Source organism: Folsomia candida, unplaced genomic scaffold, assembly GCF_002217175.1.
Source record: "Folsomia candida strain VU population unplaced genomic scaffold, ASM221717v1 Fcan01_Sc004, whole genome shotgun sequence".
Classification (NCBI taxonomy): Eukaryota; Metazoa; Arthropoda; class Collembola; order Entomobryomorpha; family Isotomidae; genus Folsomia; species Folsomia candida.
In genome coordinates, this window is record NW_019091196.1 from 9,944,624 (window position 1) to 9,959,901 (window position 15,278).

The following is a 15,278-nucleotide window of genomic DNA, read 5'->3' on the forward strand; positions in this document are numbered from 1 at the left end:
AATAAATATTTTAAGAATTCATACAGGCTCCAGATACCAGAACCGTCTGCTTCCCTTCAGAACCACGTCACATTCTGGTACTCCAGGTGGGAGTCCTGATCACATAAATTAAACGTCAAATAAGTATAAATATTTTATTTAAACACATTTAAAATTGTATGTACCTGGAGGAATTGTCCGGTTCTGTAACGATAAAAAAGTTAAATTATTTAATCACACGCTTATCAGAAAAAAATTTCTAATCCTAATTGTGCGTGTTTCTATTGTACCTGCAGAACCCGTCCCTCCGAAAGGATGCCCTTGTTGCTGGCCGGTTCGGAGTAGTCCTTCGTGATAAACCTGGCCTTGTCCTTGCATCCCTTCCCCATATCTCAAAACGAATCGAAATTGACAGATTTTTGCGAAAACGAATGCGGATGAACTGAGTGATCCTTTCTCGTCCAACTCTGCAGACAAAGTGAGCACTTTGACAAGAGTGGAACACTTTCCGTGAAAGACTGTAATTAACACAATATGGCCAATTTTCTGTAGAAAGAAAGTTAACGGGGATCGGGATGAAAGTAGTCAGCAGGGCATGAATATTATTGGGAGGACCGAATTTCGGAGAAGTCGTAGTCGGGTTACTCCATTACTTCTGTAACACTAGCTCTCTCACAGAATACACATTGCGAACCTGCTACCGAGTTGGGCAATTATTGATCTCCTCTTATATTCGGGTGTAGGACTTATGGGATGAAGAAGGTACATAGGAACCAACTTCTTATGGCAGGATTTTGTGGCAGCTTTCTTTTGCCTTCTTTGTTCTAATTAGGCGATAATTGCATGCTTTCCCTTCGCGAGGAGAGTGAAAGGCGAAAAGAAAATTGTGATGATGTTAGAATGTGACAATAATAATCAATAATTATTTATGTTGCTTTCTAGTCTCAAGTTGTATTTATTTGTCAATAATAATTTGGAATAACACTTCCGATCATATCTTATCATTATTAAGGAGCTGAGCGAAACTTTTTGGTTTCAATTACTTTACGGTTGTTTTTTGCATATACATTTTGGAACTTTTTATGTATTTTTGAGAAAAAACACTTTCTAGTTTTCTCTTACGATATTTTTCATTTATTTGATTGAAAGACGTACAAGACTTATTTAGATATTTTTATTTTGATAATTACTGCGAATTGGGTTAGGTAAATATTGAATCTGTGTTCTTCTCAGCTACGCAACATGACTGAATCCAGTTTTAATGAGATACTACATCACAGATATTATTATCAAAGGACTACTTATGTACTTAGATACTATAAAAAGGTAGTCAAATGTACAGACGCCATGCATAACGAATAAATTCCCCATAAATTCTAACAGAAAACACTAACGCTTACAGATTTGTATGAAATGAAATGAATAGCTTTGCCAACATCATTATAAGTAAAAGAGATTACATATTGTAAACAAAATCAATAAAGTGAGACTTTCAAAAACTCAATTAGCATAAGTACCAATATGGCAGATTTCAACATGCGAAAAATATGTTATCACTTCCTTCAACGGGAACCAAAATTCTCCATCATCCTCAAATCGCAGTTTGAGTTCCTTCTCCATCTTTTTGTCCACAAGATTCCAAACTGGGTGTCTGCATACAATTTTTTTTTTAAATTGGTTCAAAAGTAATGCAAGATTAAAATAGAACTATGAATACGTACTTGTCAGAAAATTCTCCTTCCCATTCAGTCGCACTTCCCCACGGATTCCGAATCCGAATGCACGGAGTTTCCTTCCCGTTTCTAAATTTGATTTTCTGAACTTTTGTAATGGAATAAGCATGTCCCCCGATAATCCCACGTGACTAAAAAATCGATGTGAAATCTAATTTCATATAGCAAACAGTAAAAATTACTTTGCATAATCCTTACCCTTCCCGGTATGGAGCAACAGCAGCCAACCATTTTTCCTGCGGAAAGAGTCACCGAAATCAGTCCGAAGAGTTTGATAAGTTTGTTTCCTTTAAAATCTCTAACGTGATGGCGTTCGACAGTTCCTCCAGTCAAGTTGACCATGGCGGGTCCGATGCCATCATTTCCGTCCAATTTGCCATACGATCCGTAAAGTCTGCATAGAAATTTTACATACAGGAAAAATAGTATAATTATGTAAGTAGAAAGCAAATCCTTGATTACTTAGCCATCCCTTTCTCGATAAGAGCACTCCAGAATTCTGTCGGATCGGAAGAGCTCATATAAATCAGTTTCCCGTTCCTGGTCGGTAACCTATCGTCAATGATAACCTGTCGCCATTTCCCATCCTTAAAGAGACTGTGAAATCCAAAACAAGATTTATTAAGTAGTCTCATACGCATTAAATCCGAACATATCGAATATTATCCTTACTTGAAATAACACACTCCAGCGTAAGCATTACCCCCGAACCATTCGTTGTCAAACGGAACCACTTTAGCAAATAAGGTGTCATTCAGTGTTAGATTTGCCAATGCAGCCAGAAACCAACAGTCGCCTAATAAGAAAAATGTCAGTGAGTGATTGCGTCTAAAGTATTTAATGCAAATGAGTTGAGCTTAAGTATTTAAATATTAACTGACCAAGCTTCCCTTGCTTTACATCAAACCGGGTAACACCATCCGAAAAGAATTTCGCTTGGCTATTAATTTCCTAATGTTCAGTTTAGTCTCATTTGAACGTCTTGATAAAGAATAATTTAACTTCGTGTACATATGTGTGACGCCTTACATGAGGACGCTTCCACTCGACTTGGTCTTCCCATCTTCCCAATGAAACTTTGTTGGCTGGGAAGTCAGGATCTTCAAATAATTTCCCTTTAGCTAATTGAGCCCCTTTCATTTGGACAAATTTACTAATTTCAGCTTCAGCCTTCCCTATTTTTTGTATCCCAACATGTCCCTAGATATGTAAATTTATGAATGCCAGAGATGCGTATTTACCTATAATGATTTGTTAATATTGATTTGATACCAACCTGTTTACTCAAGAATAAAGCCATGGATGGTGTTGGGATAACGCTGCTATTTTCCAAATCTTCTGGCACTAACGGGTACAAGTATCGTGGTGGCAAGTCCTCCATTAATTGATCCAGTTGTGGATACGTGGATTCGACAACTGGACTTTGCCCTAAAGTGGCCTTCGAGTCCAGGGTGCCTTTAAGAACGTCAATTTACTCTCACTACTTATGAAAACCTAATGCAATAATTTTGACAAAAATAACTGCACCCATTTCAACATCCTTGTTGACATTCTTATGGAGACCTTCCTTCCTCAGTTCCTCCAACAACTTTTTCGCCATTAATCGACTATGATTAAACACGACGGCGAAAGAGACTACTTGGTACACAAAGAGTCCGATCGTGACCGTGTTTACGAGCAATAGGTTGAAAACGATGTATTTTCCGTTCCCCTCTTTTGGTAACCCCAAGATTAGGGTAACTTTCTTCTCGTAGTCCTCAACTAATTTGAATGGTAAAATAAATCCGAAAACTTCGCTGACAAAGAACAAGAGGAAAACTGTGATTTTCCAAGAAAATGAAGACGAATCCTTCTTCTAAATATTGAGAATTACGAAACTTGTGTGAAAATTAGTGGGTTTGTGAAAGAGAAAGCGAAAGGAAAAAGTACCTTATGACAGATACCCATTAGCTGATTGTACCCACTAATCAGTCCCAAAGCTGCAAAGAGTGGAATCGACGTGACACCCCACCAGGCTACGTCGTTTTTATAATTCAGTTCGTCTAATTTAAAAGGTCAAAAACTGCATAATTGCATCGTGCAGATTATCATATGCAAATGTAGTACAATTTTTACCAAACATTTCTAGAATCATGTCAAACTCAGAGATTGGGTAGTAGCACAAGAACAGTGTTATGATGCCAAGCGTCTGAATGGTTTATCATTAATTGCAATGATTAATTATTGGCATATTTATGTACGATAATGCTAATCGCATAAAATACAGATATATATTTTTGCTTACAATATCCACAAATGCAACCAACGATGTTAGGATAAACGATAGGAAAAGTCCTGGATTGATCCATGGGGCAAAAGATGGGCTGCGACTCATTGTGATTCGAATAGTCCGAAATTCGGACTCCGAATTACGACACAATTAGGCGTATCAAAAAAAGTAGGCACGATAAAATCCGAATTGTTTATAATAATTTTTATCACTTTGGTTTAAAAATAATAATTTTCTGGTAGTTATAGTTTGCTGAGGATGAGACAAGTTACTAGCCTCAAACTACTGGTCATGAAATTGGAACTTTAATCCTAAGTCAAGTTGGACATGAGTTTTGAAAAGTTATTATGTACCTAAATCCAAAGTCTACTTTTGTTCAAATGCTTTCGTGGAAATGTAGTGTAATAAAAAAATGTCTCAAGTTACATACGATTACCGTTAACCTTCCTCCAGTCTCGTCATAAATAGTCGACTCTTTCATGAGGAATACGTTTTTAAATCCAATTAACCACGCATGTAAGACAGAAGCTGAGAGAATATTTTCTACAAAATGATATGCATGCATTGGTCGTAATTGTGAATGTCTGCACATCCGTGGTTTTAATCCTTCGCATGTCTCCTTCATCGTCTTCAGGAAGCGAGGGGACCATAATCTTATGACTCATGAAATATCACCACCCGTCTCACCCTGGTCAGTTTTATTAATCTGTTTGTTCTTCAGCCATCAGTTAAGTCAAATAATGATATCTATCCATCCCTGACTCTCTTTAAAGTTAAAGCGTTGTGCATATGAAAGTAAGTAGAATATCGAACAATTGTAAATAACAAAATCGTTTAAACAAGGGCTCACATTACGCATTTTCTGCTGATATGACATTTTTTGTTCGGCAAACCATAAATGAACCACCACTTCTGAGTGAGTGAGTCAAATGATCTTTTATTTAAGAGCAAAAGATATCAATTCATTACAAGTTGATTTATAAACCATGACAGAATGCATTCAAAGCAACTAAATAGTCTAGCCAATAAAATCGCATGTAGAATCTTATACACTTTAACTAAATTAAAAATGGATGACCTTTTGTCAATAATAAACGATGAAATATAGAAATATTCTACCACGAAAAAATCATGTAAATATTTACTTTTAAAGATAACAAATTCGTGGAATAGACTAAAAATGTTTGACATTGCATTTTCCTGAATTATTTATGTAATCACAATTCTATATCAAATGATACACTTAATTTTCATAACGTAGAAATATCTCAGGATAAATAAGTTATGCAGTAATTGACCAAATAAATCTCCCATTACCTCATTAAAGATCAATCATTAGATATTACAGAAGTACTAACCATGTTTATGCGTATCATTAAAGCGTAATTACACTTCAGAAAAATTCTTCTCGACTCGTGTAATAATAAGTAAACTGCACTCTAAGCAAAACAGAATTACACAAAGAGCCAGCAACACTCCATAACCATAAACGCCAGACATGAAAGCCTTAATGGTCAAAGGACTGGGAGCATTACTTTTATCCTCATCCATGTCAACCCTTCTCCCCGACAAGCTCTTATCTCGAAGGGAGATTGATGCGAACAAGCTTGGCAAGCGATCCCATAAGGAAGCACCGTTTTCCCCCATAATTGCTTTCACATCGCTAAATGTCCTATTTTTATCATAGTCTTTCTGCCACTTGGCATAAATTCCAGAGGCGACCAGCCTCGCTATCAAGGAACTGAAATACTCGGCAAAATAATTCCTCTGGACGAGCCACATTTGTCGACTGGAAAAGGCAGAGATTTCTTGTCCATCGATGACTACAAGGTTAGTGAAAATCGAGAGGTAAAATGCCCAATTGTTAATCGCCTCGATTGGTGACAGCAAGACAAATTGAGACGCAAATGTAATATTTTTGGTGTCAAACTCGATCGGTTCCTTGTCTATAATTCGCTTCAATATTAAAGAATTATTATTAGCGTTGGAAAACAATACGGAACGATGCAGATCTTAACGGTAATACGCAGGATAGTCACGACCAGCCTTCCCGTTCATCAAATCCTTTAGAATGTCATGTTTTAACACGGAAAATGTACCATTTGGTGTGAAGATTGTGGTAAAAGTTACAATCTGGAAGTTATCCTTTACCAAGCCTTCCAACCTATCTGGAACCATTGGATTTGGCTTATTTGTCAAAAATGAGACTAGTTTCCCTTTGTAGGAATTACTGATGATGAGAACTGAGAAAATCCACAATACTTTCACACATATTTGGGTCCTGCAATGATGTGAAGGCACAACAAAATCCGATCCTTGGTCCATGCAGACGCCAAACAGATTAAGCCCTAGTTTCGAAATGGCACCAGCTGAGTTCCCCGACATTACCATGATTGTGGTCAGCAGGGCCAAATAGACGAGAATCAGAGCCACCCAGGTGTACGAATCGAATGGTTTTGTAAGTGGAAAACTGCTAAAAATCTTGGGGTCATTGACCACAATCCATTTAAATGGAAGGTACAGGGCGGCATGATTAATCCACTCGTACCGATAGAGAGGATTCTGTCCGATACCCTCCACACTTTCTTTACTCACTAAACCCATGGTGAGAAAGGATCTCCTCTCCAAGAAAACGGCACTTGCCGTCAAGTTGTACTTATCCAGGAGGATTTTGGTAGCACATGGACCCGGTGGGGTGAAAAGGTTTCTCATGTATCCACTGCATTCCAGGTTCTCCAGATAAATGAAGAAATGTCGCTCCAGCAATCGGCCAGTTATTTGAATCTTGGTTTGCTCTTGATTAGAATTTGTGTACCACCAAATCCTGTCCAAAGTTATGCGATTAGCGTGGTTCGTATTGTTGGCGAATGAAATAGGGTGAAATTGTTGACTACGAGATAAGCACCCGACACAAATAACTCGAATATCTGCAGACTTATCTTGGTTGATGAATAACACGAAAATTTTAGAGTTTAAATTCACCTGTCGAAATATGTCGTGAAATGGTGAATGTTTAATAATCGAGTAAAATGAAGTGGGCATTGTGATTATAAAATATGCTGGATTTTCTCCTCTGAAAACAATTTGTGACATTTTGTCGTATATTAGGTCCGTTAAGAACTTTATATTCTTGGGAAATTGAATTGATGGAAAATCGACTATCAGAAAATGTGAAGAACACTGTAAAAATTTTAGAGTATTTTGTAGCCTGATGAATTTAGTGAGTTTTTCTGAATTTCGGTTTTTATTTCCTCTCGAATTGTTCATCAAGTTCACCGTAAACGAGGTGGGGATCGCGGCTTCGTTTTGTCGGATAGTGTCAATCACGCCGTGAAACGAATTATAAATATCTGAAGAGTCCCCAATTAGAGTGAAAGCAACTAAACAGTTTTGAAAACATTTGATAAAATTGAGTAACATTTTCGTTTTTTTACTATTCGCTAAAGTTACAGAGGTTGATCAACTTTGATGTCTTAAAATTGAGACCATGTCACTCATCCAGTATTTACTACTGTTGGAGAAAGTTTTAACCAGGAAATTACCCCAGGCAAAAAAAAATCACCCTGAGACTAATCTACTCTTTGCTGCTTCACGAATCACTGTGTTCGGCCGTCTAGAATGGCACAATTCAATTAATTGACCCGACTTCTGTCATGTCCGCCTCCATCCAACAACCTGTTCATTATTACACACCACCTGAATGAATGAAGTATTTGTACTCTTTCTTTTCCCATTTGCACTAATGATGAGCAAACTTTTCAGCCTTGTTCAAAGCGAGTTTTCCTTGAGGCTTTCTTCTTCACTTCAAAGTTGGACCATCAACTTCTCCAGTCCGATAAACCCGTGCGATGTATGTCCAGTCTACATATGCCAATTGCGTATTAAACTAACGTCAATATGTTACGTAAACACGTGTCAAATTGACATATTTATTATTGTCAAAATTAATTTTAATGAGTGGATCCACATGTTCTAACAAATAGTGTTCAATTCTCCAACATATAAACTTTAAAGGTCACCGTTATACATGGAAAATTCCAGGCAAAATTGCGACCAAAATGCAATCCGAGTAAGATTCATTTTGTGTAGTGCAAGCTACCGAATTACATAAGTGCATTGAATAAAGTTGGTTAGTGACCGCAATAAGTTGGACTTTCATCAAGTGAAAGTTGGAGGCTGTAGATTGGTGATAATAATACCCAACGATGTGGTTGTTCTCTGATCCGGGTTTAAGTTGAAGGATGGAATTACTTGCCATCCAGCTAGCCAGCCAGCTAAATATCTGTCGGTTCAAGTTAAGAGCAAATACGGAAGGAATTAAGCCGATACCATATTACAATTCGTGTTACATGGCATATACGAATCCTGGAGAGAACAAAGCAAACAGAACTTTACACCTTCATTCTTCGTCAGATCCAATATTCTGTCCTCTAAATTACAAACAATATTCAACCAACTCCGCTTAATAAATCCTTTATGATCACATCACAAAGGATGACTTGGAAATTAATTAAGGAACCATGCTCGGGTTGGCGGATATAATAAGTTTTGATTCATGGAACAAAAACACAAAGTCTTGCGATAGTCCTGACATTTACTTGATCTGAAAACCCACTGACACTGACCCAATTAGTGAACGGCTTGGAAGTACATCTTTACGTAGGAAGGAGGTTTTAGAGAGGAAAACTATGTATTCCATCAAGTCAGGATTAGTTGATTTGGCAGAATACAGCAAAATGGGTGTATGCATTACTAGGAAAGCAGGTCGTCTGGAATTGAATTTTCTGAGATTTACAATTTGTAAAGAATTCTCAGAATTAATTGATGACATTCTTTAAGCCACGGTTTGTTAAGCCTTGTACGACAGGACGGCACCACTCCACAAAATTACTCGAGTCTGCATTATTTGTGCTTGGTGAAAATCGCATTATATAAATTGAAGACGGCATTCTGCCCATAATGCCGAAACTACTTGGGTTTTATAATAAAGACGGCGTGGGTGGCGGAGTTGAGCTGCAAACAAGAAGTAATAAATCAAATCTTGCCAATATTTGGTGGAGCTTGCATTCCGTCGCGAAATTCAGACGGTTTACGTAAGAAATTTTCATGGATCGATGGAACAATGGAAAGTTTAAGTTATTCACTTTATTATTAATTCACAAGTTATTGCTACTACATTTTCTTCTCTTATGATACTGGCCAATATCCTGATTGTCTTTAATCACATTTTATTCTTTATAGGGAGACAATCATACTTTGATATTATTTAGTAATTATTAAAGTATAATAAGGTACGCAAGTATATATTTTGAGACTTTACATTCGTAGTTGCTATTTAATAAAGAAAACTATGAAAATCCACGCAACAATTAAGAGGCCATGGTTCAGGTAGAATTCGATTAATATAAGTAGCACACAGAACTTCATGGGCAAAGTATTCAATCCATGCAGGTACAATCGTCCTTAATAATGAGGGGTCAGTTTATCCTTGCAAATATATATGTACATACAAACTACTATTTGCAGGTTCTCAGAAAAATAGCATTGAAAATTTGCATCGGTGCTGTAAAGAAGTGATTTGTTTCAATCTTGCTTCAAAACTAACCATTAATTTATGTATACACTAATTTACATACTGATATATTCAGGAGGGTATAATCTATTATACATTATATTCCCACTTGCGTATTAATCTATGCAGTGGTACTATTTCCGGTGATAGACGAGTATATATTTTTATTATATTTTCTAAAGCGTATACAATATATCAACTTTCACCACGACCACGACCCCCACGCGAAACCACTACTTGTCCAATTTAAGCGAGTTAGTCGAATCCGCCTGTCAGTTATCTTTAGTGAGGTCGTGTGTTCTACGAGTAGCGTCGTTGACACGGAGGTTGTTCGCCTCGGCCTGCCATTCATTAAAGGTTAATTAATTAATACCCCACTTTCACCATCACCATTTTCGAGTGCTAATTTGATCCTGGCTAATTTTGACATTTCCCATGTAATTAACTGACTAACTAACTACGAGGCTTGTACTTACGTACACAAAAGGAGAAATGTATACCTTCCCAGTAGGTGCTGTCCAATGATTTAATTAGTAATCTAAAGATAGATCGTCGGCTAGCTGGCTAGACAAGCTTGATAAGATTTTAAAAGTTGTAACTTCCAACAACGAGCCAACCAAAAAAGTAGTTGGTAAAAAAATCTCTGATTAAATTTACTCTGGACTCTTTTTCCCTAACTTTTTTTTTACTTCGCTATAAAAAGTTGCACTATTATTTTTTCCCTTTTGTCTTGAATTTGAACCCAATAAAGTTTTTGGTCTTGTTTTTAGGCTAAAGTTTTATTCTCCATAATGTGATGAAATTCAGTAAAAACTTTACTATTTCTTCTTACCATATTATTAATTAGTTTGACTTGCTCGCTATGCACGCCTAGTTCCGTCTCCATATCTATGGCCATGTTTTTCAAGTTTGACAACACGGTGGAGACGACTTCCATATTCTGCTCCATCAATTCCTCCCTCTCATCATTAGTGTATCTGGATGCAATAAAAAACTTTTAGTGGTTGGTAGTTGGTAGCACATCGTACATGGCACATATCTATCTACTTAAGAGTCGTAAAGTGAAACAAAGGCAGAACTCACTGCACTTCGTAAGTAAAATAGGATCGTTAAGCTTGAGACAAATCGCCTGTCACCTCAAAAACTTTGGTGAAAAGGGACGCCTTGCATGCAACATATGTACGACGAGTACGTATGCACGAAAGGTAAAATAGTCTCCAAGTACGTGTATATTCAAGGTGAGAAGTATAAACGAAAGTGCTATACTCTCACTTTTACCACTTTCACTAAAAGCATCATCACTCTCTCTCTTGAGTCCTACGGCATCCAATTCTCAAAATTTACTTGTATTTTAATTACTTGAATTTTACCAGCCAAAATTATGCAATGAGATTGGATATTGCGCAACATGGCATAATTTACATATATTTCATACCCATCATAAAAGCCAGGTTGAAATACTGCCTTCCAATTTTCGATGGAGTGTATACATCAAAAATTGTCCGGACTTTGAGGAAAATTGGATTGCCCAACACAGAGAACAATGCTTTTAAAAACCAGTGAAACCTTGCGTCATGTGCTTACTTACCTTCCAATGTATCCCGCACTTGTTGCAGATCTTTGAGCTTTTGTCCTCCGGGAAGAAGCTGCTGCGTGGCCCTGACTTTCATCTCTCCACAAACTCGAGTCGTTCCCAACTTGAGACCTGTTGCACAATTCATTGTACTCGTTTTACGTGTGTATGTGCTATATACGTATACGTACAGAAGTCTAAATTCAAGGGTGTGGTGATTCAAGGACCACAATGAAATGGCGAAAGGAGATTAAATGAACCTTGAAACGAGACAAATTCCCATTGTGTTTAATAAAAGGACAACTTTTCTGCCGGGTTTTTCACCAAAAATTGAATTCGAACCAACGTTACGACACCAGAATTCCAAGGGACAGCTTGCCAATATATGTACATACATCGATATGAGACTACGTAAGACTGTAGACCAGACCAGCGTGGGTGTCACTTTTGTACTAAAATTCACTTACTTTTTAAACGGATTTGGGCAGAGTCCACAGCATTTTTCCATTCCTCGCAAATTCTCCGAAGCTCTAATCAGCGTTGAACGCATGATAGTCATCCCATCCTGAATGCGATCCAGTTGTTCCTTTTGATTGTCTAATTGCACTATCACTTTTATCCCGGCCTCCTTTGCCTAATTTCATTCATTCAGCAATTAATTTCGCAAATTTTTTCTAATTTTAAAAATGCTAGAACGATTTTTTTGCAAAAGATGGATTTGAATTAAATCTCTATCAAAGATTCAATTCCGAGAAATTTCAGAGAGGATTTAAAGTCATTACCTGTTCGCAGTATTCCACCATTCTTTGAGTGCTTTGAAGCGACTATAGCGAAAATAGGACAGAAATAAATACAAGTCTGCATTAATATGATCAAAATCCTTACATTTCCACTTCTAAGAATTTCATATTGAAGAATATTTTTATTCGTCTTCTTAAATATTCCACGATTTATGTACTTACCTCATCCGTTACCTCGTCCACTTTCTTTTGAACCTCTTCAAGTTCAGATGATTTTGATTCATTAGACTTTGAGCTTGAGGCTGAAGGATGTGCGTTCATCTCACTGAACTTTTTTTTATTACTATTTACTCTTCCCGATTCTTTATTTCTCTCGAAATGCAAATATTTATTGGGGTTTAATTACTCAGTACAGTTGACTTGGAGAAAGTCCCCTCAAACGATTACCAATAAAGATGTTTGTACATACATACATACGTCATCCCACTGAATACACAACTTTTGTAGAATCCCCACCACAAAATCTATTAAATTTCCTAATCTTCCTCTTCCCAACAACAAGAGAAAGTCGTCGTCCTTGAGTCATTCACATACACTTTAAAAACACATCACGGGTTTCCTCCCTGCCTTGTTAAGTTAACTTTCACTCAAGTTTCTCACCCTCCTCGTGACGAATATTTGCTCGTTTTGAATGCCAACGAATAAAGGAAAGTCGAAAGAGAAAGAAAGTTGACTTTTTTTGTTCTTCTTTAAAACTGTTGAGGACTACCTACCGGGATTTCCTGGGAAGGAAGGAAGGAAACTGTACCTGTGGGGGCAAGCTTTTAGACGTATTTATTATACCATTAGAAGATCACTTTCCCTTTCATTTCTTCATTTCGATTTCACAGGATGTTGAGCTCGGACTGGGACGGATGGTGAAATGCTGCTGCCCGTGTATAAATAAATGGACTATGTATTTGGACATGAAGTGGAAAGCTCGACTGACGGATAAAATGAGTCTCAAAGTCGTATCGTGGTGTGGGCTGGATCGTTGGATGAGGAAAGAGGAAAAATGATCAAATATTTATGGTACACAAGTGGTCGTGACTCTACTTGTGTGTGTGTAACTGTGTAACTCAGCCTCGCTTTTCTCTCTTTGTTAGAAGACGAGATTATTTCCAACTTTTAGGGAAAATCCTGCCCGTCTGTGTCCAAAGGGAGGTCTTGGTTGTTGCAAAATTATTGATGCTTCTTGATTTTTTGGATTTTTTATGACGTACGTACATACATTTGTACGTACGTACATAGAATGTTTGTTTTTTTGAAGGGTAAGAAAATACGTTAGGAAATATTTCTATGTGTTGTTTTCAATGCCACACCGTCGGAAATTACGATATCGTAAAAAGATAAAATTCTTTATCAACAATGTCTCAATGTGAGGAGAGGAAATGAATCGGAGAGAGAAAACTTTTGGTGTCAGATTTCGTTCCGTTTTGCGATCCACTTTCACTCGAGAGGAGTGAAATTAAACCTTATCACTCGGAATTCACTGCTTGTCTCATTTTCTCCTCATGATTCTGTAGCAAAGCAAGGGTGCAAGAGTCGGAGTGCAAGGGTTGCCACAAGATCCTCACGATGATACGAGTCGGTGAAAGTAAGTAAGTCAGATGACGGAAAGAGAGGCGAAATTCTGATGATTTTTATACGAATTGTAATTGGAATTCTTGACGTCTGAAATAAGATGAAACAAATATGATAAGTCATATACCACCACCGTCGTCACTACCACCACGACCACAACCACTGTAAATTGACAGACATGATCGAAGATAAAAGAAGAAATGCTTTTCTCAACTAATTACTTCTTTATGTAATGTAAACTTAATTATTTTTAGTCACACAAAAAATTACACGACCTTCCAGCCCAGAATTTTAATGAAATGCAAACAAATAAGCACCTGAAAAGTTATTCCTCTCCCCAGGCATACCAATTCTGTACCAGAATAGATAATTTTCCCTAAAAACCGCACCTTTTAAGAAGAAACTTGCCCTCTTAGCACACAATATGTATCATGAGCTTGTTTTTAATCTCAAGTGTTTCTATTATTCATTCGTGACCACTTCAACCTCCAAAGAGGAGCACCACAACAAAGAGAAAGTATTCCTCTTAGTAATTGTTCCGCTATGTTTGCACAAATCCACTCGACTTCCTAGCAAATTCTGATTCGTCCACCGCAATTTTCACAATTTAATAACAATAAATCACTCCGTGTCAAGTTTCCAAATCAAAGTCTCAATTTTTCAAACGACAATAATATATATGTTACGAGCTCAAATTGTCAATTGAACCGAGATTTGAGATCAAGATTGCATATTTACTTAAAGTATTCCAACTGAACTGGAAGTTGAGTGGCCTGCTTACTCGTCTATATATACTCGCATGATTTTTTTCTTCTGCTTTCCTTGTTCCTTCTTCTTCTCGAGTTAATAACCCGGATTGTTGTCTCGTACTTACAATGATGTAAAGCAATAGTGGTCTCTGAGATGAGGTTCGGAATCTGCTCGAGGCTGCTTTTTCCTGTTGGAATTCCACTCTGAAACTGACTGAGGTAGCTTTTGGGATGCTGCAGAGAGAGAGAGAGATTCAGAAAGAAAGTAGGAGAGAAAGCAGACCCTGGGAAAGTTTTGCACAAGCAACGCAAGCTACTCCAGCATCCCACCACCAACTAAACTAAATTCGGTACAAGAGCAGCTACACACGACCAACCAGCCAGACCAACTAACCAACAACATGTACATGCAGACATACATTCACAACGTATGTATACATACATCCGTAACGTAAAACCGATGGGACTTTAGACAAAGTTCAGTCAGGCAAGTTGCATGGTATTCTCTGTTCTTCTTCTACATATAAAATCATTAGACTAGTATGCTTACTGATACTCTTTCTCTTTTTGTGACTTGGATCTTCAAAGACAAGGTTTGAGGAGGAGGGGAGGATATCTCATATCTGAGAAGAGTTTGCAATTGCATAAGCTATGCTACAGTTCAATCCGATTGTTTTTCGCGTGAGGTATTATTGTAATAGATGTTGTCATGAAGGAAATTGTGACTTGAAATGGGAGAAAAAAGCTCCTATAATACGATGGGATCCCAATTTAAGCCTATTTAAAAAAAGAAACAATAAAGCCGACTTGATTTGCTGGAGAGGTTCGTCGTAGTAGAAGACAAGGGTTTTCACAATTTTGGCAAATGTACAACAAATTCTTCACGCTTTGGTGAACTGCTATCAACGCTGTGCAAGCAACAAGCTGTATACGGAAGAAGGCCCATCTTTCACACTTTCACCTATAAAATATCCCCAAAATGCTGTAAAACATCACATAACACACGCATTATATAAACACTCCTGGTTCTTATTCTAGTT

General features: G+C 37.3%; 2 protein-coding genes across 3 annotated transcripts; both read right to left on the minus strand.

Annotated features, from left to right (window-relative positions):
* Positions 1-901: 901 nt before the first annotated feature.
* Positions 902-4,524, minus strand: LOC110848276 (calpain-A). 2 transcript variants are annotated; one of them, XM_035850782.1, is made up of 13 exons: positions 3,997-4,524; positions 3,828-3,900; positions 3,642-3,754; positions 3,240-3,567; positions 2,989-3,167; positions 2,742-2,912; positions 2,594-2,663; positions 2,385-2,508; positions 2,175-2,309; positions 2,016-2,106; positions 1,911-1,948; positions 1,701-1,843; positions 902-1,630 (listed from the first exon to the last, which is right to left on the minus strand). In XM_035850782.1, exons 1-13 carry the CDS (start codon positions 4,084-4,086, stop codon positions 1,542-1,544), a joined length of 1,644 nt encoding a protein of 547 aa, XP_035706675.1. In that variant the 5' UTR covers positions 4,087-4,524; the 3' UTR covers positions 902-1,541. The 2 variants fall into 2 exon arrangements, with proteins under 2 accessions (XP_035706675.1, XP_021951141.2); XM_022095449.2 differs by having other exon boundaries at positions 1,911-2,106; positions 3,997-4,516.
* Positions 4,525-9,111: 4,587 nt separating this feature from the next.
* LOC118435207 (synaptosomal-associated protein 25-like) lies at positions 9,112-14,554 on the minus strand. Its single transcript, XM_035850783.1, has 7 exons — positions 13,807-14,554; positions 12,089-13,579; positions 11,909-11,950; positions 11,594-11,760; positions 11,142-11,258; positions 10,386-10,530; positions 9,112-9,894 (listed from the first exon to the last, which is right to left on the minus strand). Exons 2-7 carry the CDS (start codon positions 12,185-12,187, stop codon positions 9,826-9,828), a joined length of 639 nt encoding a protein of 212 aa, XP_035706676.1. The 5' UTR covers positions 12,188-13,579; positions 13,807-14,554; the 3' UTR covers positions 9,112-9,825.
* Between the last annotated feature and the right edge of the window lie 724 nt (positions 14,555-15,278).